The sequence below is a fragment of the Ictidomys tridecemlineatus genome, chromosome 9 (genome assembly GCF_052094955.1).
Source record: "Ictidomys tridecemlineatus isolate mIctTri1 chromosome 9, mIctTri1.hap1, whole genome shotgun sequence".
Taxonomy (NCBI): domain Eukaryota; kingdom Metazoa; phylum Chordata; class Mammalia; order Rodentia; family Sciuridae; genus Ictidomys; species Ictidomys tridecemlineatus.
Genome location: NC_135485.1, coordinates 97,389,896 through 97,414,149, shown reverse-complemented (window position 1 = coordinate 97,414,149; position 24,254 = coordinate 97,389,896). Strand labels below are relative to the sequence as shown.

The 24,254-nt window shown below is 32.6% G+C and overlaps 1 protein-coding gene across 7 annotated transcripts in view; it reads right to left on the bottom strand.

Annotated features, from left to right (window-relative positions):
* Tbck (TBC1 domain containing kinase) overlaps window positions 1-24,254 on the bottom strand; it is a 215,916-nt gene that overhangs the window by 34,855 nt on the left and 156,807 nt on the right. For 6 of the 7 annotated variants that reach the window (XR_013426040.1, XM_040293008.2, XM_040293009.2 and 3 more), the window contains one exon: window positions 7,204-7,379. Coding sequence is in view for 6 of the 7 variants with exons in the window: in XM_040293008.2 (XP_040148942.1) it covers window positions 7,204-7,379 (176 nt within the window). In the remaining variant the exon portion in view is untranslated. Of the gene's footprint in view, window positions 1-1,386; window positions 3,082-7,203; window positions 7,380-24,254 lie in introns of those variants that run through there. The other variant, XM_021720499.3, reaches the window with a different exon arrangement.

The window sequence follows — 24,254 nt, the reverse complement described above, 5'->3', positions numbered from 1 at the left end:
AACATATTAGTGGCCCCTTCTAACATTTTACTCATCTGTCCATCTCTATTCCCATTACTGTCTACTTTAGACACTGATTACTTTGAGCTTAGCTACTACAACTGTAGCTGCTTCCTCCAACTTTCACCTTTTCCGAAAAGCCATTTTATTTATGATGTTGTCAAGTTAAAAATTTATTCCTAAATATCATATTCCTGATAAGAAGCCTTCCATGGCTGTCTATAGAGCAAAGCCCAAATATTGCATTTCAACAATATAAAGTAGAAGATAAAGACAATATAGGAAAACAATAGGCAATTTAGAAAATATTTTAAACAACATTTCAAAAGTAACTTACTTTCTTTGAAGAAAGAAAATGTGATATAGAACATTCCATTCCTCCTATTGTAAACAGGAGTGGAAAACATGTTTGTGGCAAGAGAGAAATGAAATTATTTAAAAAATACATTACATTAATTCAGTCATTAATTTGTATAAACTCATTTGCCTCAATCTTGTTTATGCTTAACATCCTATGCAGAGACTAGATAGGTGCCTAGCAAATAGTATAAAGGTGTAGGAGCAAGTTAGCCAATTTTATGGCCTTGGGAAGTTGCTTCATTTCTTTAATTTTGTTTTTTCATCAGTAAACTAGAGATGTTAAATACATCCACATCATAGAACTAGAACCATGCTTAGGACAGTGTGAAAGCTTACTGGTAGCTATCATTAACAATTAATTCTCTTATATTTACTCATTCTAAGTGTCTCTCATTTTAAAATAACAAATACAGTACACATTGTTGCTGCTGCATATATTTGCATCTTCCATAAAGTTCTAAGTCAAAAAATCTCAAGTTTTGGATTTTCAGGAATTATTGGATGATGGTATAAGGTGAAATAATAACTCCAAAATATACTGTCGAGATTTCTGACCATCCCAAAACTTCTGTTGGTTTTGATAATTTTCTATTCTCTGACTCCATCTCTTACTTTGCTGGTCTCTTTGTTGGTCAAAAATGCCAAGCCATGTATTCATGTCAGAAATTCTTGTTTAGAAATTCCTTCCATATCTTTTATAGCTCACCTCTTCACATCATTTGACTCTGTTGAAATATCATCATCTCAATGTTCTCCTTGAGTATTATATTTGAATTCTAACAGTACTGTTATGATTTAGATGTGTTGTCCCCTCAAAACTCACATGTGAGATAAAGCAAGTTTGGAGGAGAAATGATTGGCTCATATCCTTAACTTAATCAGTGAATTTTAATCCCTGGTGGGATTAAATTGAGTGGTAACTGGAGGCAGGTGGGGTGTGGCTGGAGGAAGTGGTTCATTGGGGGTATACATTTTGTTTCTGGAGAGTGGACTCTCCGATTTCTAATCATCATGTGAGCTGCTTCCTTTTCCACACTCTCCTGCCATGATGTTCTCCCTCACCTTGAGCCCTGAGCAAGGAAGCTGACCTTCTATGGACTAAGGCTTCTGAAACAGAACCCTCAAATAAACTTCCTCTTCTACAGTTGTGCTGGTTGGGTCTTTAAGTCATAGCAGCGAAAAAGCTGACTAAAACAACTTCCTATCTTCTTTCCTGCTTTATTTTTACTTAATTAACATTTTTTTTATCATTTAAGATCATTTTAGAGGTATGCTTATCTTTCCAATTAAAATGAGATTTCCAGAAGTCCAAGTAATTTTGTCACTTTGTTTACCAACAGTTCTACCAAATCTACATTGTATGGCACGTAATCAATAATACAATAAATATTTACTCAATTAATGAATATTAATTAGATGAGTACTTCTAATTCTAAATTTTGATTCTATTGCTTTCTTGTAAGTACTGTCTTACTTCCAAGCTTAAAGGGAAAAGGGTCTCAGCTATAGAGTGCAAGAAGAGTTTATATATTGCCAAATGACTTTTATAATATTTTTTAGTTGTAGATAGACATAATACCTTTATTATATTTATTTATTTTTATGTGGTGGTGAGGATCAAACCCAGTGCCTCACATGTGTTAAGACAAATGATCTAGCACTGAGCTACAACCTCAGTCACATGCTAAAAGAATCTTGATGTTTAACATTGAACTGTACCATAGGAGATTGTGGGTATATCATTCTGCCTTTTTCCTTCTGTAAATATTTTCTAGATACTTTCTAGGTGCCAACCCTGGTGTTGGGGTTACAAATATTAAAAGCACCTGAGTTCTATACCTATCTGGTTTCTCTTATGCAGATATTAAGTCCTTGCTGGTGTATTCTTTGTTTGTATTGCTCATTTGGTTCTTATTACAGATTGTCTTTACTATTCATTTGTCTTTTTGCATAAAACATTTTAGTGTTTTACAGTCCTCATACTGAAGCAACCTGGCAAATAAGAACTATATTTTATGTCTTCTTCTTAAAAAATTATCAATAGCACTATAGAGAGTAATATTTTACCAGTTGCTGTCAATGATGGTGATATCTAAAAATATCAAATAATCACACTGATTCTAAGCACTAAATTTATGAATGTATTTATTACTATGTACATATCTTTCCCTTGTCTCTAATTCCTTAAAAATAGGATTTAGCATGAATAATTACAAGGAAATGTTATTATAGTATAATATAATCAAACAGTACAGATCACAGAAGATTTATAAAAAGCTTATGCTTCTTCCAGCCTTGGAAGGTCATAAATAGTTTAGACAACTCAATCAAAGGGTATTGTTGGATGTATAACTCTCTATTGTTCACAGTTTCATGATATTAATAGAGATTTAATGATAACCAATGACTCTGGGAAAAGTTTAGAAATTGGCTTCTCTCAAAGCACTATGAAATACAGGTAGCAATATTTGGAACTCAGAAGTGTAAAAGTAGTAGATATGTGGTAGAGGAAAAATTTAGAAATGTCATGAGGATAAATGGTCTAAGTTTAAGAATATCTTAGTTTAAAATTACTACAGAGCCACAGTAACAAAAACAGCATGGGGTTGGCATAAAAATAGACAATTAAGTAGAATAGAAGACAGAGACAAATCAAATACTTACAATCAACTGAATCTTCACAGAGGTATCAAGAATATATGCTGGAGAAAAGACAACCTCCTGAACAAATCGTTTAGGGAAAACTGGATATATGTAGAAGAATAAAACTAGATCCCTATCTCTCACCTTGTACAAAAGTTAGCTGAAAATGGATCAAGGACATAGGTTTAAGATCAGAAACTTTGCAATTGCTAGAAGAAAACAAAGGATGAATCAACATACAAAGAGTTCTATAGGTCAGGAAATAATAACAAGAGTCAATAAGTGGGATGGCATAAAATTAAAAAGCTTCTGCACAGCAGGAAAGAAAACAACAACATGAAGAGACAGCCTACAGAAGTGGAAGGAATCTTTGTCAGAAAAGTTTTCTTAAATAGGGAACTAATATTCAGAATATATTAAGAACTCAAAAAATCAATATCAAATTTAAAAAAAAACATTCATGTGGACAAATGGAAAATGAAGTATCTACTTCTCAAAAGAAGTTCAGATGACCAACAATACATGAAAGAGAATTATTATATGAAAAACTAATAATTATATGAATTATAATTTTTAGCCACCAGAGAAATGCAAATCAAACTTACCCTGATATTCCATTTTGTGCCAATCAGAATGGAAATCTTCAAAAACACACAGAACAATAAATGAGGATGTGGAGAAAAAGGGACTTTTACACATTGTTGGTAGGTAGGAGTGTAAAATAGTCCAGCCACTATGGAAATCAGTATGAAGGTTTCTCAAAGAACTAATAATAGAACTGCCATATGATCCAGCAATACACCACTCCTTGATATTTACCCAAAAGATTTAAAATCAGCATACTTTAAAATGATAAATTTTCAGTTTTAAATTCTTAACTAAAGATATCATATTTCTGTTTATCACAAAAAAATTCACGATAATAAGGGATGGAATCATCCTTGTTGTTAATCAAGAGATGAATAAAGAAAATGTGGTATATATACACAATGGAATTTTATTCTGCCATTAAGAAAAACATTTGCAGGAAAATGGATGGAACTGGAGAGCATCGTGGTAAGCAAAAGAAGCCAGACTCAGAAAGAAAGGTAAGTATTATATGTTTTCTCTCATATACAGAAACTGAAGGGAAAAAATGAAGGAAGTTATGAATGCAAAAGGGAGGAAAGGGACCAGAGGGAGAAAAGAGAAAGGTAATGGGGAAATGACTTTGATTAAACCATGTCATAAGCATGTATAAACATGCCATAATGAAATCCACTATTCTGTATGATTAATATACACTAATAAAAATTATTTTTTAAAAACCCCTTAGTTTTAAAAGAAGCTTTCACAAAAGAAGACTTAGAAAACTTCATAGGTTGGGCTCTTCAGAATAGCCAAAAATGGATGATTTCATTTTATTGTCTTCATTGCCTGAACCTACCCCATTCACAAGTAGCACAGAGTAACACTGATTCTCTTCCTTTAACCTACAATCATAGATAGGCAGTTAAATGTCCAAGTAAAGTATTTTCTTAGTTCTAACTTTAGACATTGAAGGGCACTTCTACATTAGAGATTCATCCATATTCATCAGGGAACAATGTTCAGGTTAGCTGTTCTCTTTTCTGCTCTTTTGTTTGTATCCATCTAGAAGAACATAAAGGAGAGTACCAGTGAAAAGAAATTAAGATTATAAAGCTGGAAAATCTTGGAATGAATGCCACTTTCATATTGTATGTTTTTAAATCTAAAATAGCTAAATTATTTGAAGTGAAATATTATAAATAAATATTATCATTTATTATTCTAGTAATAGTCTTTAAAATTAAAACAGGAACATATGCTGTATGTTTTTGATGGTTTTATGAGAGAGTGATTTTGACTAAAGGCTCAAGCACAAGATACCCTAAAAAGTTAAAAAATATTAAACCCTTAAAGTATCAGATTGTAAGAACTTCTAAAGCAGGACTATTCAACTGAAATTTCATGCCTTTTGTGGGGGAATGCTACATACCCCCTCTGCCAGGAACTTCCAGTATACATAAAGCCCTAGCAACCAGCCAGGGACATCACATCTATACTCTCTCCAAACTCAAGAGTCTCATAGCTTAGAGAAAATAAAAAGTAGCAACTTTTCACAAAAAGATTGGGATGTATCATTTGAAATTGTAGGCTTTCAAACTGTATTCTCCATTTCCTAACATTTTAAGAATTAATTGTTCAAGCAGTTCTGTAAATGCGCCTACTAGAAGAAAAATTAGGCCCAAATCTTCACCATGTTGGCCTAGGATCTGATTTCCTTAAGAAGACCTCTAAAGTGCAAGAAGTAAAATCAAGAATCAATAAATAAGATAGATTCAAACTAAAAAGCTTGTCAGCAAAGGAAACAATCAATGTGAAAAGAGAGCCTATAGAATGGGAGAGTCTTTACCACATGCATCTCAGATAGAGCATTATTCTCCAGGATATATAAAGAATTAAAAAAAACTCTTAACACCAAAAAACAAATAACCAATCAATAAATGGGCTAAAGAACTAAACAAACACTTCATAGAAGAAGAAATAATAAACAAATATATGAAAAAATGTTCAACCTCTTTAGCAATTAGAGAAATGCAAATCAAAACTAAGATTTCATCTCACTCCAGTCAGAATGGCAATTATCAAGAATACAAAAAACAATAAATGTTGTGAGGATGTGAGGAAAAAGGTACATTCATACATTGCTGATGGGACTGCAAATTGGTGCAACCATTATGGAAAGCAGTATGAAGATTCCTCAGAAAACCTGGAATGGAACCACCATTTGACCTAGCTTCCGCTCCTCAGTTTATAACCAAATGACTTAAAATCAGCATATTACAGAGATACAGCAACATCAATGTTGATAGCAGCTCAACTCACAATAACTAAACTGTGGAACCAACCTAGGTACCCTTCAACAGATGAATGGATAAAGAAATGTGGCATGCACACACACACACACACACACACACACACAATGGAATATCTCTCAGTCTTAAAGAATGAAAGGATGTCATTTGGGGGTAAATGGATGGAGCTGGAGAATCATGCTAAGTTAAATAAAACAATCTCAAAAAACCAAAGGCAGAATATTTCCTCTGATATACGATGCTAATTCAGCAAGAGGCAGGAGCTAAGGAAGAATAGAGTTACTTTAGATTCAGTAGAGAGGAGGGAGTATGGGAGTGGGAAGAATAGTAGAATGAATCAGACATTATTACCCTATGTACATATATATCTATATGACTGGAGGGATTCTACATTATGTACAACCAGAAGAATGAGAAATTATACTCTATGTGTGAGGTATAATTCTATTGCCATAGATAACTAATTAGGAAAAAACTCATCAACCTGCTAACCCTTATTTGTAGCATTTATATTTAATATATATAGCATTTACATAAAGTAAATTTATATTTAATAAATGCTATAAATGTGAAATTATGAAAAAATTATAAAATTTATTTCCATTTCATATATCAAATTTCTAAGAAAATTTTTTATTTTAAGAAGTATTTGCTCTGTTTAAAAGAGTATGATTCAGTTGCCTAGATTTTAGAGAATAATCAAGTCACATTTCATGAGAATCTGAAAGATGAAACATAAGGACAAGTGTTTATTCTTCAATGCCAAATAAAATCTTCAATGCCAAATAAAAATCATTGGAAGTTATGACATATTTAATAGTAAAATCTTAGTAAGAAAAACTTGTATTTAGTGAGTATACATGTTCTTTGTAAGCCAATGTTTAGGAAATTATAGTAAATACAAGTTCAGTGTTAAGATCCTTGCAAACATTTTCTCTAGGTTCTGAAGGAGACCAGGTATATATTCTTCATTTTTTGCCAAAATTCCTATCTATAGAATGACTGATCCAATGCCTTTAAGAATAGCAACATTCCTCAGAAAACCACACACACTTTCAGAAAAAGAAACCAAAAGAAAACAGGAAAATATCCCAATATTCTGGTGTTGTTTGAAAAATATTTTTTGGTCTCTGGTACATGTTATCTTATAAATATAAACTCACATAAGACCATTCTGGCATCTAGTTTGAGAGTCATTTAGCTATCTGAACTCAGAGGAATCCTAGAAATGCTCATTGTTTTACCACATATCCTTTAGATGGAAAGGAAGAAATATGAATAAGGTAGGACCACACTTCGAAAGTGCATAAGTAAAGGATACTCTTCATTATTGCGAATGTCAACCACCAAGAGCTTTGGCTTACTGGACTTTGTTTTCTTTGTGGGTGTTTTGAAGTGGCCTGTCATTGTGAGCTCACACAAGTCAATCAGGTCCTCTGCTGAAATCCGGGGTGATACTTCAGATTTTAGGTCATTTAATGGGATGGATTCTCTTGACTGGAAAAAACATGAAGAGAAACCAAAAATATTGAGAATATTGCAGAGACAAATTAGAGACAATATAAAATACATTCAGGCTTTCTATATTAATCAATATAAACATAGAACAATGGAAAAGAGAAAACGATCTTATTTTAGCAGTATATTATGTACTTGTGCTCTTAGCTATTGAGGCACTTCGGCAATTCTTTATTGCATCTAAAGGAAAGCAAATGTACAGACGAAGCAAAATTTTCCTTATGAGAATCCTGTGTATCTTTAAAAAAACCCCCAGCTCCTCTAAGCACATTAGTTTTCTTCATGTAATTACTGTTGTGAATTATATTAATTACAATTTCAGTAATATGAGAAATTGTAATGTAACTCAGGATACATACTAATTAAAGAAACTCATTCTAAAATATGTATTAAAATTGTATAATATAATTTAATGTGTTAAAATTTTATAATATAATTTATTATATTGAGTAGATTCTCTGAAGAATAAAAAACAATCTGATGCTTTCTTAGGAAACCAAATTGACAACATGTCTTAATTATGAAGTAAAAGCAGTCTCCAGAATATCAAAGTAGCACACTGGTCTATGAGCTTTTTGTGTGGCATAATGCTGATTCAGACAAGGGACAAACAGCTATTCTCTTTGTTATTTAGTAGGGACAAGAATTCTCTCACATACCTACAACAGACAACAAAATTATTAACATAAATTTAGTCACTCCTGAAGACTTATGTGACATAACTTTAGAATTTAAAATTTACTTGATTGAAAAGAAAGGAATTCAAAGGATAAATCTTTATATTTTTAATAAATTATCAAAATTGAGTCTACTTATTATCTCAATTATTAATTTGATCTCTCTTCTCAGTTTCATTATGGGATTATATATTTAGAAATTCTAATTTAGTATTTCCAGGCAAGAGAATATAAATCTTATGGATCATTTATCAGACAGGTATTTTGAAAAAAATATTTTCCAATTCGAGTTTGATGTCAGCTCTCATCTCTTGGATTTCCCTGACCGCCGTAAATTCTTCAGTGGTAAAGCACTTGTTCTCTCACTTTATTAACTTAAATAGAAAAGGAAATTGCAAAGCTTCACAGGTTTATGGCTTTTAATAAAAATAGGCATTAAGAATTTTAATTTTTTAATATTAGGAATTAAAGCTACTTAAACATTCTGAAATTAAAAGTGCTTCAGAAAGATTAAAGAGCTTTAAAATCAGCAAGCCATACAATGAGTACTTCCATCTCCTTTTAATCAGATTTCAGTCTTCACAGGTATTTTCCCCAGCCTTCACGTGAAGTTATACATTTATGAAGATAAAATAAAGAACTTTTGACTTATCTAGTTGTGCTTTTAGTTATTGATGAAAATGGCATTTCAAACTGAAATTTCAACTGTGTGAAAGAAGTACCCTGGCTGAAGAAGAGGATTTTGAAGTAAAATAGAAGAAATTAAAAATGTTTAGAAAAGATACATAAAGGAAGGGCAAAGAAATATAATTTTGACGTTCCACATTCTTTTCCAGATCTGTCATTCCCCAAGGTAGTCTTTCTTCAAGGTCTGTCACTTCTAAATTTCTGGGAAATTTGTATATCTACCCTGTGTAGTGTTCATTAGTTCACTGATAAATAGAATAAACAAAGAGAATATCTTGAAAAACCCATAAAGTAGGGGACTTTCTAACATTATCTACTAATCAGATAATGGAGACTACTATCAGCCTAAAGGATCCTGAGAATGACCAGACTACTGTTATCTTCACATACCTAACTGTACCTACCTCTAATCCAATTCTCTTTAAAAGAGGAGCTAAGAATCCATAAAACATGGTTTGAGATAGCCCACATCCTCTCTAAATATGTATTCCTTGCTCTCCTAAACAAGTCTATTTGTACCTCTACTGAAACATGCTGAAATTGTTTTTAAAACTTTTTTAGTTGTTGATGAACTTTTATTTTATCTATTTATGTACATGTAGTGCTGAGAATTGAACCTAGTGCCTTGTACATGCTAGGCAAGCGCTCTATCACTGAGCCACAATCCCAGTCCAAAATTCCTTCCCATCATGTATGTCAAGGACCCTGCTGGTCCTAAGTGGATTTTCCACCTCTCTCCAAGTAACTCTTTGGGACCTTCTCAGATCTTCTGCAGATCTCTCTTCTCCAGTGATGATTTTACTGACAATTTCACTACACTAAGAAACGATTAATTTAAAGAAAGACTCTCTTTGGCATTGTTTCTAACCAAGTGTGTCATATATGAGATTTTAAAAGATTACAGTACTGTTACATGAAATGGTAGAAACACAAGAGGAACACTGACAAATATGATCATAACTTTTCAAATGTCTACAAATATGTATGTGAAAGGAACTTAAATATTACACATTCAAGTTCCTCTGTAAATTAATTTTAGGATATTAACAAATTAGGTTTTGGACAAACCACCCTATTTTAAGAAGAAAATAATTATGATATTCATTATTTTTTTGAATTTTTTTAGATATTTATGGACCTTTATTTTATTGATTTATTTATATGTGGTGTTAAGAATCTAACCTAGGGCCTTACAAGTGCTCTACCACTGAGCCCCAACTCCAGCCCCTAACTATGATATTTAAAATACATAATTATTTTTTTAAAATTAGTTTCATAAGTGATTTTACAATTCATTGTAAAATCTCCCCTTATGGCATTTAAAAAAAAATCTCTGCACAACTTACAACTTCTGTCTTATTTAGTATCGTAGACATCAGAATTTTCCTTGTGTGACTAGTTTTCCAAGTTCCTGAGACTTGGTTTATGGACAAAGGATAAGAATTTAGAGTAATTATAGAACAATTCCAGAAATGTCTATTAATTTGGAATTTCAGCCCAAGAACCAATATATATATATGATGCATAGGGAGCTTACATATCTAAAGTGCAAATATTTGCATTTGCCTGAGAACTACTTTTTATAAAAAGTCATTTTCTATTGCCATCCCAGAATCAGAATTTATTTGGTGGTATTACTGATAAAAGTCACTAAATAGGACCCTTTGAAACGGTATTAGCATGCATTAGTGATAATTCCACCAAGTAAGCCAAAATCTAAACCTGGTAAAAACACAGACATTTTCCTGTTTTCAAGTACAGCATTCTATATCAGGTAATTCTACCAAACACACTGGGAAGATGACTTGATTCTACCAGGGTATTGGTTCTATCTCTAGGAGGTATACTGATACAAGCTTCTCATTTAAAAATCTGCCGACATCTGTTTTTCCAATTCAGCTGATAAAAATGAGGCAGAAATTTTAGTCAGGATCCTATTTTAACTTGAAATAATTTTCTGAAGTTCAGTTTACAAATATCCAGAGTTTCTCAGGTTTATAGCTCTTGCTCTATAAATTCTGACACTAGTCTCTTGGAAGCAGGGGCTCAGACTTGTTTTTATATCCTGTTGCCTACCATAAAGGCTGGAACTTAGTAGCTACTTAATAAAATTGAGTGACTTAATGAAAAGATAAAGAAGGAAAGGAAGACAAATGAGAAGGAGTATAGGAAAATAGGCAAGGAGAAAATATATAGAAATAAAGGGACAGTTATAAATAAGTCATGGCTCTCAAATTTTGAACATAAGTAAAAAACTTAAAAAGCGTAATGTTGATACAAATCAGATGAGAGGGAAGATAAGTTCTGATTTAGATATGTAATGTTTTCTGATGTATAAAATAAAGTGGCAGGAATAGATGGGCATTTATTTTCTCTCTAGAATTCCATGACTTCTTTGTGACTGATCTGTATCTAGCAATAGGTCCCGAACCTCTTGCTTCTCTCTTGGGACAAAAGTAATACACCTGTACATAATAATGCCATTGAAGTTTCTACTTTAAGAGATTCAAGAGTGATTCTCACTGTGAGGCTTCATAAGTACTGTTCATAAGCATGATATAATTATATCAACTGAGACCAATACAAGCTTCTGTATTTCAATGACAAGTAGCTGGGTAATATTTCATATGGTTTAAATTGGTCTAAGTCAGGATGGAAAAGATAGATGGAGGTTACAAAGAATTCTAGTGTTATTGATTTGTAAGACAAAAAATGTGTTGAGGTGGTAAGGTGGTATGGTGTTCGTGTTAGTCACTTGCATGTAAGTTTCTGAAAGTGATTTTCAAAGTAAAACCAGAACATGATATATTTCCTGGACTAAAGTAAATAATAAGCTAATGAGAGTGGTTCCACTAAGCTTAACTTCTGGAGTTACTTTGATACCTTCCTTGTAGAATATGGTAGCACTGCTATTCCACAAAGCATACTTATGGCCAATTTCAACAGCATCAATGATATAGAGATTTAGGAAATAAAGCCAGATACTGACTAAGATGTCATGGTCATTTCGTCTAACTAATACTTTCTTCTTACACTCTAGTTTTCTACGTTGCAGCCTTTACTTAAATTGGGCTGCTGCCTTATTACCCCTCTCAGTCTCTCTTTCTCTCTCCTATATCGAAGTGATAAGCAATATTATTTTTGCTCAGGTGTTCTTTGTCACTTGGAATATTCCCCCATCATTCCCTCACTACATATAACTCAAGGCTATCAAATAATGACCATAATATTCTTTGGTTAGAAGGTTTAGCCAGCTTTAAATGCCTGGAAGTCTTGAGATCAGCTTCTCTTCACTTTTACTGCTGTCAAGACAAGGTGAGTGAGATCTGTAAAGTGTTTCTGTTATTGTTATTATCAAGATTAACTTCTGATGGAATGCTCAGCTAATATCATATATAATGCAATCATTTATATTTTAATATAATTGAGATGCCCCAAATGATGAGAAATTCTAAGTTTCAGCAGTGAACATAGAAAACTATTTAAATTCTTATGCTAAAGAAAGGATATTCATCTGTCTCTAATCTTTATTTAATACACTGTAAACTATAGCAGACAATTCCTATGAGAATATGGGTAGAGAAGCATAAATGTCTAAGTGTATTTAGCTTCAAATACTTCAAAATTCTTTGAAATAAGGGCAGAGATTCTTATTGTAATGAAATGAGTGTAACCATCCTGATCTCATGACCAACCCTGAAACCAAAGGTCACCAAACTGTACTTTCAGTTTATAATACTAAAGTTCATAGTATGGAATATGAACAAATAAATCTGAATAATTCATTTCAATAATATTAAAATGTTTAGTATCCATTATTTCATACTTTTCATTGAAAATAATAGTTTTTCAAGGTAAACTAATTTATCAATTCATTTAAGCTCTAACTAGAGTTTTATATTTTAAAGATAAATTGGGCATGAACAAATGTGAATTCTTACAAGGGAAACACAAGAGAGTATAGCTAAGATGGCTGAGTATAGGTGCCCTGCAGGGGACTGTGCCACAGAGAACAATAAAGAAAAACTGAAGGAAAACTCTGGAAACCAGTAAGGACGTGATGATAACCTTTAACAACACAAAGAGTCAAATCTGAAAAGGCAACTTAGAGAAAAGAACAAAGCAAATTCCAACTACAAACTTGGCTCTCCTGTAGGGTGGGGATGGGGGAACCTCACATTGCCAGGAAAAGGTAAGTGGGAAAGTGTCAGCAAACTTAATCAGAGCAGCAGACTAGGAGTCCTAACTGCAGGAACATTCTAAAGTCCTTACAGGTTTCAAATTTAGTTTGGGGAGTTGGCTGATCTAAGAAGGAACTTCTTTGGGCTTCTCCCAAACCCTAAAATCCAAGCTCTGGCCAATGCCAATTGTCATTTTACCACAGGGACCAGCAGCTGACCCCTTGATGCTGCCAGAAGCCTTAATCTAGTACATACCTCACTAGGCAGAGGACAGTCTCCTTCACACATGGCAGCTTTAGGATCAGTGACTGCCAGAGCCATGAAACTGAGTCTCACCCAAGCTTTTAGGAACAAAGGAAGGTCTACCTTGAACTGTAGGTATTAGTACATAGTCCTTGCTTCAACTACAATTATAGTCTGGGAGCTGGGAAAAGTCCCATCCTCTGTGCAGATCCAGAAACCTGCCTACCAGTGGCCACCCACCCCTGACTATCTGAACTCACTTGGCAATAAATAGGGAAGGTCTTCTTTCCAGCTTATCCTCTTGGGACTGCAGCTACTAGTGCCAAGTGCCAGCTTAATTCATCCCATTCAAAACTGGGAAAGGACCTGGACTCTTACTACAACTCCAGGAATTCAGCTATAAGAGGCCCCAGCCCTTGGCAATACTTGTGCTCACTTGGCAGGAATTAAGGAAGGTCTCCTTCCAAGCTCATGGCGTTGGGACCATGGTTATTGGTGCAAAAATCACTGGCATTACTCAAGTTTGTCCCTGAAGACCACTGGGTTTCTGCCTAATAGGGTATTCAGGCAACTTCCCTCCTGTAAGGCCCTGCAATCTGGATCCTGGGGAATGATTCTGGCTTTCCTAGGATGCTTCCTCCTAGTGTCTGATGAATTTACTTTCCTTTATTTGAGGCAAAGAAGCTTTGTTGTTGTCTCTGCCTGAGTCGCCTAAGTGAGCAAATGCTGCATAGAATTTTTTGCCCTTGCTTGAGTCGCAGAGGCTGAGCAGGGCTAGATGCGTACTTCCACAGCACAGATACCCACCAGCCTGCTTCATTCTCTTCATTCCCGATGTTCATAGTGAAGAGGAGTGAGAGGGGGTTTCAGCTATTTACAGCTAGTAGTGGTCTTTCTAGAAATTCTTGTTGGTTGGATTCTTAAGAGGTCCCATCAAAGGAACTTCCCTCTGGTTTAATTTGTAGCTATTTGGGCATGGAAAGACACTGTGCCAATTTAAGAGGGTGACTGTTCAGCTGAGGGCTCCACAAGATGGCTATGGACCACCAAATCAGCTTTCTTTCACTATTTGGTTTTAAGCTGTTTTCACTGTTATAAGGAGCCTTCTGTTACCATCACATTTTAAGTTTTATCTGTCTTTTCCAACAGTTTTTAAGTAAGTGAGCTTAAGAGATTGGCCTTTCCCCCTACCCTCTCCTTTTCTTCCTCCCTCTGTTGGCCCTCCCCGTTTCTCATCCACTGTTTGGGGTTCAGGTTACAGCAATACATGTTTCTTGTCTTCCCTGGAACCTATCTTCCAGTCTTTCCAGGTCTCAGACTATGTAATATCAAATCTTAGAACATTTATTTTGTCACCCACCTCTCAATTCTTCTGTCTCCTTTCTGTGATGTGAGGAGATGGGGACTCGATACCTAGCTCACTTCTGTCATCTACCATTCATCTCTTGGCTTCCTCTTTATCTATTTTATCTGCTTGATGAATTGATCTTTTTGTTAAGAAAATGACCTTGTCTTTTTACAATTTTATTTAAAGTATGTTTTATCTGATGAATATGGCCACTTCTGCTTATTTCTGGCTTCCATTTGCACAATATATCTTCTTCGAATCTTTCTCTTAGTCTACATGTCTTTACCAATGAAGTGAGCTTCTTATAGGAAGCATATATATGGGCCTTTTTTTAAAGTTCATTAAGCCAATCTATGTCTTTTGATTGGTGAATTTAATCCATTTACATTCATGGTTTAGTGATAGAAATAAACTTCTTCATGTGATTTTGTTAATTATATTCTGCATATACCTGAGTTTGAGGAACTGCAGAGAATAGCTGCGACAAGTTTTTGTTCTTCTAAGGTTGAAGAGAATGAGACTTGGCTCAGAGCTGATTCTAGTAAATAGAGCTCAGGGGTATCTCTTAAAGTAGTTCTGATATTGGGATCAGCAAAGATCACACAATGAATTAAAATGCCATTATCTAGATATTCACCTAACCCAGGGCTCTTAAGAAAAAGAAGCTCGCAAAGTAGTTTTTCACTTAAAAGGAGTTAGAACACTAATGAAAGATGGGAGATATACAAACTATATGAAAAAGCAAGGGAACAAACCATCCCAAACAACCCCAAATGCTTTAATGACAGAGAACATTGGTACCACAGTGGAGAAAATGTCAAAGAAGAAATTTAAAAAGTTCATAGTTAAACTGTTCCATGTGATAAAAGATGATATAAGGAATTAAGTGAAAGAAAATACAGGAAGTGAAAGATCACTTCAATACAGAGAGAGAGATTCTGAAATCCTTGAAATGAAGGAATCAAAAAAATCAAATTAAAATTCAATGGAAAGAATCCACCAGTAGCTAAGACTACTTTAAAGGCAGATTTTCAAGCCTTGAATAAAAAAGTCTATAATTTTGAAAATAAAGTCAACCATAGAGAAAAGATGTTAAGAGACTACAACAGAATATTCAGCAAATCTGGGAAAACATTAAAGGGCCAAATTTAAGATTCATCAGAACAGATAAAAGCTAAAGGAATGTAGCATCATTTCAATTAAATAATATCAGAAAAAATTCTAAACCTTAAGAATGAAATGGAAATTCAAACATAGGAGTCGTCTAGGACTATAAATATACAAAATCATAACAGATCCACTCTAAGACAAATTATTATGAAAATGCCTAACATACAGAATAATGATAGAATTTTGAAAGCTGCTAGAAAAATGACTGGTCACATTTTGAGGTAAATCAATCTGGATCTCAAGTGATTTCTCAATCCAGACACTAAAATCTAGGAGGTCTTGTAATAATGTATATCAAGCTCTGAAAAAAAAAAGGATCCCAATCCAATCTAGAATACTATGCCCAGCAAAATTAAGCTTAAGAATAGAAGATGACATAAAAATCTTCCATAATAAACAAAAGCTAAAAGAATTCATGACTAGAAAGCCTGCATTACAAAACAGACTCAATAAATCTTTCATGAAAAAATAAGAAATAAAAATGAAAACCAGCTTAGTGAAGAATTACACTCAAAATATAGTCAAAGGAGAATCAAATCCAATTTAAACCCTAGAAATTAAAAAAAAAAGATCAGGAACTAAAAATCATTTCTCAATTTCAACCTTTTATAATTATATCAAAATAAATGCTCTTGTCATGTAACTCAAAAGAACCATAAATTTTTAAAAAAGGAAAACCATAAAAAAGAACCAATAACAAAATCAAAAATTAAAAAAAGGTAAAACAATTGTCAATACAAATGCAGTGCAAATAGGATTCCCAAATGTGTAAAGTAAATATTAGAGATAAGGGGAGAGGTAGTCTTTAATACAACAATAGCTAGGGACTACAATGTAATCCCAGCAACTATTGAGGCTGAGGCAGGAGGATCACAAGTTCAAAGCTGGCCTAGCAACTTAGCAGGGCCCTATGCAACTAAGTGAGATACTGACTTAAAAAATTTCTTTTAAAAAAGGTCTGAGAAATGGCTCAGTTGTTAAGTGCCCCTGGGTTCAATCCCTGGTCCACCTCCCTCCCGGCCCTGCAAAAACAACAACAACAAATAAATAAAAAATAAAAACGCTTCACTTTCCTCACTGACGGAGCATCTTGACAGAAACTCAACAACAACAACAACAACAAAATCTCAGTTGAATAACACTATAGAGCAAATAGACATTTACAGAATATTTCATCCAACAGCATTAGAATTTAATTCTTCTCATCAGTATATAGAATATTCTCCATGGCAGAACACATGTTAAGACGACAAATCAAGTCACAATAAATTTAAAAAGTTGAAATCATATAGAATTTTAACAACTGTGTTCTTAGACTAAAACAGAATAAAACAAAAACAAGATTGAAAAATATATACGCACATGGAAATTGAATAACATGCACCCAAATGATGGTGCATGCAACTGAACAAATTCAAAACAAATTTAAAAAATTTTAGAAATAAGTGAAAATCACAACACATCAAAGTCTGTAAGATACAGCAAAAGTAATAATGAGAGGGAAGTCTATAGCAATGCTTACATATCTCCAGAAAACATTCACTCTTAAGTAAACAGCCTAAAAATGCCCACAATTAGTAAAAGGAAAGAATCAATACTAGAACAGAAATAAATAAAATGGAGACCAAAAAACAAGCAAACAAACAAACAAAAAACCCCTAAAACAAAACCAAAAAAAATAGAAACAAAGAGTTTTTTTTTTAAATAATAAACAAAATTGGTAATTCTTTTGCTAGGATAACCAAGAAGAAAAAAACCCCAAAAATTAGATATGAAAAAGGAGATATTACAAATGATACCAGAGTAATAAAAGTGACATAATAAAGTACTATTAACTATTCTATGCTAAAACACTGGAAACTAGAGGAAATAAATTCCTGAACACACATAACCTACCAAAATTTAATCCAGAAGAACTGGAAAATATATAAAATATATTTATATATTTATATATATAAAGAGACCCAAAATGAGAAATGAAATTGAAGAAATAATTGAAATTCTCTCATTTAAAAAAGTCTCAGGACCTGATGACAGCTTTACTCCTGAATTCTATAAAACATTTAATGTAGAACTAATTTCGATTCTTCTTAAACTACTTTTAAAAGCTGAAATGGAAGGAACTCTGCCGGACTCATTCTATAAGGCTAGAATTATCCTGTTACTGAAGCAAAAATACAAGAAAAAAAAAGTTGAAACCCATATCCCTGATAAATATGCATGCAAAAATTCTCAATAAAATACTAGCAAACCAATTCAACAACACATCAAAAAGATCACAAACCATGGGATTCATCCCATGGATACAAGGATGGTTCAAAATATACAAATCAATAAGTCTGATAAAAATCATTAACAGGTGCTAGAAATACAGTTCAGTTGGTAGAGTGCTTCCCTTGCATGCATAAGGCCCTGGGTCCTATGCTCCATCCCCAGCACCATTAAAAAAAAAAAAAAAAAAAAAAAAGCATTAACAGGGGCTGGGGATGTGGCTCAAGTGGTAGCGTGATCGCCTGGCATGCGTGCGGCCCGGGTTCGATCCTCAGCACCACATACAAACAAAGATGTTGTATCCACCGATAACTAAAAAATAAAATATTAAAAAAAAATCTATCTCTCTCGCTCTCTCTTAAAAACAAGCATTAACAGAATGAATGAAGACAAAAACCATATGATCAGCTCAAGAGATGCACAAAAGGCATTTGATAAGATCTAACATTTCCTTGTGATAAAAACTCTCAATAAATTAGGTATAGAAGGAACATACTTCAAAATACTGAAGGCTAAATATGATAAACCCACAGCCAATAATACTTTGGGTAAAAGCTAATGGAAGTTTCTCTAAGATCTGGAACAAGAATGTCCACTTTTGTTACTCTTATTTAATATAGCACTGGGAATCTTGGCAAGACCAAATAGGCAATAGGAAGAAAATTTAAAAAACATTAAATTATCCATATTTACACATGACATAAATTCATACATAGAAAAGTCTACTTTATCAAAAAGCTCTTATCACTGCTAAAGAAATTCAGTAAAGTTGAAGAATATAAAATCAACATACAAAAAAGAGTAGCATTTTTGTCTCATGAATGAACTCACTGAATAAGAAATCAAGAAACCAGTCCTACTCACAATAGCTATAAAATTGTTAAGTTTTAGGAATGAATTTAACCAAGGAAGTGAAAAATATCTACAGCAAAATAATAAAACACTGATGAAATGAATTGTAAAGAACAGAGAAAAATGGAAGACTATTGAGCATTCATGAATTGGAAGAGTTAATGTTAAAATAACCATATTTCCTTAAGTGATCTATAGTTTAAATGAAATTTCCATCAAAACACCAATGAATATCTTCACAGAAATAGAAAAAAATCTTAAAAATCATACGGAACCACAAAAGACCCATAATAGCCAAATGAATCTGGAACAAATATCAAACAAGCAAACAAGCAAGCTAGAAGCATCACAACATCTGACTTGGAAATATACTACAAAGTTATACTAACCCAAACAGATACAAAGATCAATGGAACAGAATAAAGAACCCAGAAATTAATCCATGTTCATAACAGGCCACTAATTTTAACAAAGATTCTAAGAACATAAATGAAGGAGAGTCTCTTCAATACATGATGCTGGCAAAATTAAATACACATATGCAGAAGAATGAAACTAAATCTCTTCCTCTCAATGAACATAAAAATAAAGTCAAAAGGATCAAAGACCCTAAATGTAAATCCTGAAATTATGAAATTATTAAAAGAAAACATGAGGGAAATATTTGACAACACTGGATAGATGATGATTTTTATAGATAGGGCCCCAAAAGCACAGGAAACCAAAATAAGAATAGGCAAATGGGATTATATCAAACTAAGAGGCTTCTATATAACAAAAGAAATAATCAATAGAATTAAGAGATAACCTGAAGAATAGGAGAAAATATTTGCAAACTCTTCATCTGACAAAAAATGAGCTAATGAAATAAATAAATAAATAGAAAATTCTCTAAGAAGACATACAAATGAGCAACAAGAACATGAAAATGCAAATCAAAACCACAATGAGATATAATTTCATCACCATTAGAATAGCTGTCATCAAAAAGACAAAAAAATATAACAAAATAAAATAGAAAAAAACCACTGCTGGTGGGAATGTAAATTAGTACTGTCATTATGGAAAACATTATGTAGATTCCTCAGAAAACTAAAAATAGAACTCCCATATGATCCAGCATTTCCACTCATAGAAAAATATCCAAAGAAGATGAAATCATACCAAAAATTACTTGTATTCTGATATTTATTGCAGCATAATTCACAATAGCTAATACATGGAATTAACATACATGCCGATCAGTGGATGAATGGATAGAGAAAAATGTGGTATGTGTACATAATGGAGTATTCTAGTCATAAAGAAGAATGCAATCCTTTCTACAGTTCATTATATAAGTAAAGTAAGCCAGGCACACAAAAGTAAATACCATATGTTCCCATTCATTTGTGTATTACTAATAAGTCTACTTTACAGATGAAATGAAATAGTGGTCATTAGAGAGTTGGGGAAGACAAAGGACAGGGGGCGGGGGATGGAAACAAGTTCAATAGGAGGCAACAAACAGAGAGAGGAGGAATCGGTTCTGATTTTTCTATTGCGCAATAGGAGAGCTATTGGTTAAAAAAATCTGATGAATTTTGAAATAACTATACAGTATGAAATTTCCAACATGTAAAAATAATTAATATTTGAGAGGGAAATGGTTATTACCTTGATTTCATTACTACATATTGTATACATGTGTTAAATTACCATAGTGCACCCCATAAAGATGTATAAAATGTCTCAATGAAAAAGAAAACCAAAAGAAAAACTAAAACTATTTTATGTACATAAAGTATGTTAAATAAAATAGCCATTGTAATTAAAATTATCAATTATAATGCTACAGATGAATTACAGCAATATTTTAGATATATTCGATGCTAAGATTACTAAATAAAAAAAACTTCATATCCTTCTTTTGGCTTAATATAACTAAATATATAAAAAGAAAGTAACCCAAAGAAAAAATATGGATAATATTTCTTGGTAGTTAAAAAAATCTTTAAAATACTATATAAAGAGTGTGTGTGTGTGTATATATTTATTTATTCTGAACATACATATTCACTAATGTTTTTTATTTTTTGTTTTTTTGGGCCATATTGCCAGAGACAGTAAAATGTGTTTATAAGAATTTTATTTCTAGAAATAAAATAGCTATTCAATTGTAAAACCTGATAATAAATTATGGGTTAAAACACAGGAGGCTACTTAAGTCTCAATAATGATAAGAATAATACATATAATCAAGAATTAACTGCTGGCCCAGTAGTGTATGCCTTGTAATCCCAGTTACTGGGAGACTGAGACAGGAGTATTCCCAAGTTCAAGTTCAGCCTGGGCAACTTAACTGTTGGGGATGTAGCTCAGCAATATAGTGTCCCTGGTTTAACTCCCAGTATTCAAAAAGAAAAGAACCAACAAATGACAAGTGGACATATAAAGCCACATAAGTTGGTAGCAGCATCTTCACAAAAGTAAATTACTTATTACTAGAAATAATGATCACTTTTTCAAAATTTTCAGTAAAGTTTCTATATTTGTAGAGTCTTATAAATATTTTTTTCCAATTTCCACTCAAAAATCACAAAATTGCCTATTCTATGAATTTTTGTGATCATATCACACCAGCTATGAGCAGGGACTTCAAATATAACACTAATTTAAACAAAAAGTTTGGCAGTTTCTGATAAGAACGACTCCTTTTACACAAATAGTTGATCAGGATTTAGTCTAGACTTAAAGCTGATTCTGAAAGGTGAAATAAAACACAGGCAAATTTCAGTAGTCAATAGTCATAGCTTATCTTTACCTCCTATTGATCATCAGAACAAGATGTAAATAACATATATGATAAAATTTTTAAGAAATCATAATGCATGACACTTTCATAACATAGTAAAATTTATCATTCAAATCCAAAGACAGCAAACCACTAAAGACACTACCATTAAATCCATGTGTAAGATAAAGAAGTCCACTATTATCATCATTATTTAATATTGTTCTGAAGAAAAAGGTGAAACAAGTAAATTATAGAAAAACATAAGATGTATACAATTGGAAAAAATACACAAAATTATCATAATTTGCAAATGGAAATCTGAATCAGCTGGCAAAAATATTTCAAAAGAGAGAACAGTAAGATGGCTGAAAATGATGATAATGATTACAGCAAACACATTTTTTGTATTTACTATGTACCAGCAGTTGTTCTACATATATCAACTCATTTGATCCTCCTGTCAGCCCTTTAAGATATTTATTACATGTCATTATCCCTATTTTAAAGACAAGCAAACAGGCATAGAAAAGTCAAGAGATTTGCTTAAGTTTATGCATCTGGTCGGTCAGTGTTAGTAACAAAGACCTGAAAGTCTGTACTCTTAATTATTACACCAAATTGTAAAATCAACAATATATCTCTCTATAAAAAAATTCAGCTAGAAAATATAATGAAGTAGAATGTCCCAGAAATAACAACAGAAGGTTAAAATAGCTAGGAATAACACAAACAAATATGCAAGAAAACTTTACAATGTCATAAAGAAACTTAAAAAAATGTCATGAATTAATAGAAAATGTATCTTGTTCTTGGGGGGAAAAACCCTCTCAATATCAGACATTAACTTTCCCTACTTATCTATATAAATTTAGTTCAGTAACAATAAAAATAGCAAAATTATTTTTCCCCAAATATTAAGAACAAAGATAAAACAATTCTAATATATATATATGTTCAAATGAGTACTATGATTACAATTTTAATAACCTTTTGTTACTAGAAAGGATAGAAACTACAAAAGACAAATGTAACTGAAACAAGGACATTAAAAAATAACAAATACATTTGGGAATCTAGTTTACCATAAAGATATATTTAGAATTATTGAGAACTATTTAATTTATCCAAGAAAATAAACATTTTAAGCTATCCATTTGAAAATATAAAAGTTGAAAATATATTAAGTCAAATCTGTCTAGACTCTATGAGCTTACCACATCTTTGTTAAGTGAGTAGTTTTGCTTAATTTCTCTACGACTTCTGAATAGTAACCTATAATTCAGATACGTGTACTTTGCAATAAGTTTTGGGAGAATTTTACTCATTTTGGGTGTGAGTGAACAAAGAAATAACCTTTAGCAGTAATTCTCTAGCAGATATGAGGATGCTGCAGATAAAACTGCCTTTTCCTTTCACATTCTGTACTTTTCTTTGTTAGATTCTGTATAAATCAGGCTAATAAGTTAAAATTTCAGATAATTTTAAAATGTAGAAAATTTATATATAATTGTCAAATCTCATACAATAAGACTTGTTTATTTGAGTATTTTATTAGAAATGCTAAGAGAATGGCTGAATAAATAGGATATTTATACCCTGAAAACTGAAAATCATTAGATTTGCTGAATCCTGTAGGTAATAACTGTGTCTGTTGTTGCTAACCCTTCTGTAAAATTGTGCCAGAATCTATTTCACTTTAAATGCCATGGAATGTCAGTGATACATGAAATGACATCCCTGAACTTTGAGGTTGCATAAGAAAGACCTCTGTGCAAGACCCCAGATATTCATTATCTAGTTGGAATTACACTATCTGTACCCATCACTCTTCATGAAGAAAATATATTCTATAGACTTGCTGGTGGAAAACATTGCTACAGAGCTGTCTCAAATCAATACTGAATTAAATCAGGCTGTAGAGGAATAAAAACTGTCACCAGCATTGCCTTTCTGGCAACTGCAATGTGGATATGCTAAAGCTATGTCAAGGCATATCTCTTCTGTGTTTAGGGAAGTGTGCCTTTGTCTCAGATAGGTTCAGCTCCCAGTTTTGGAAATTCTAAGTAGGATGCTCTGTGCTACATCATGACAATTGTTATTTTCACCAAAGACAATACTAATTCATATTATTTTCTTCTTTTGTAATTCCTATCAAGAACCCAATCCTAACAGCCCTGCCATCAAAATTTCCAAACATTTCTTTCTTTTCCTCTTCACCTCTCCTTCTGCTAATCATTGTCAGTACAGCCTAGAACACCAATGGTGCAATACTTGTGTAACTCTGGACATTTTCCCTATGCTTGTTTCACTTGCTGAATTGATAGAGCACTCTTCCATACAGAGGATACTTGTGCACAGTGAAATCAGAAGAGTGATGTTTACTTATTTGATGATTTAGGATGAGAAAACCTAGCCATTTCTCTATCTTACAGGAAGAAAACAGTTTTAATATCATTATCCCTATTTTAAGGGATAACAAATTCTGGTTTCCCCAAGATAATTTCACATTAAAAGTTCAATAGTAAATGTTTTAAAATATGGTGGCAAACATCATTTACATTTTCTAAGTGTCAGACTGCTACAGTGAAACAACAATTAGATTTAAAAAATATATATTTTGTAGTTGGACACAATACCTTTATTTTGAGG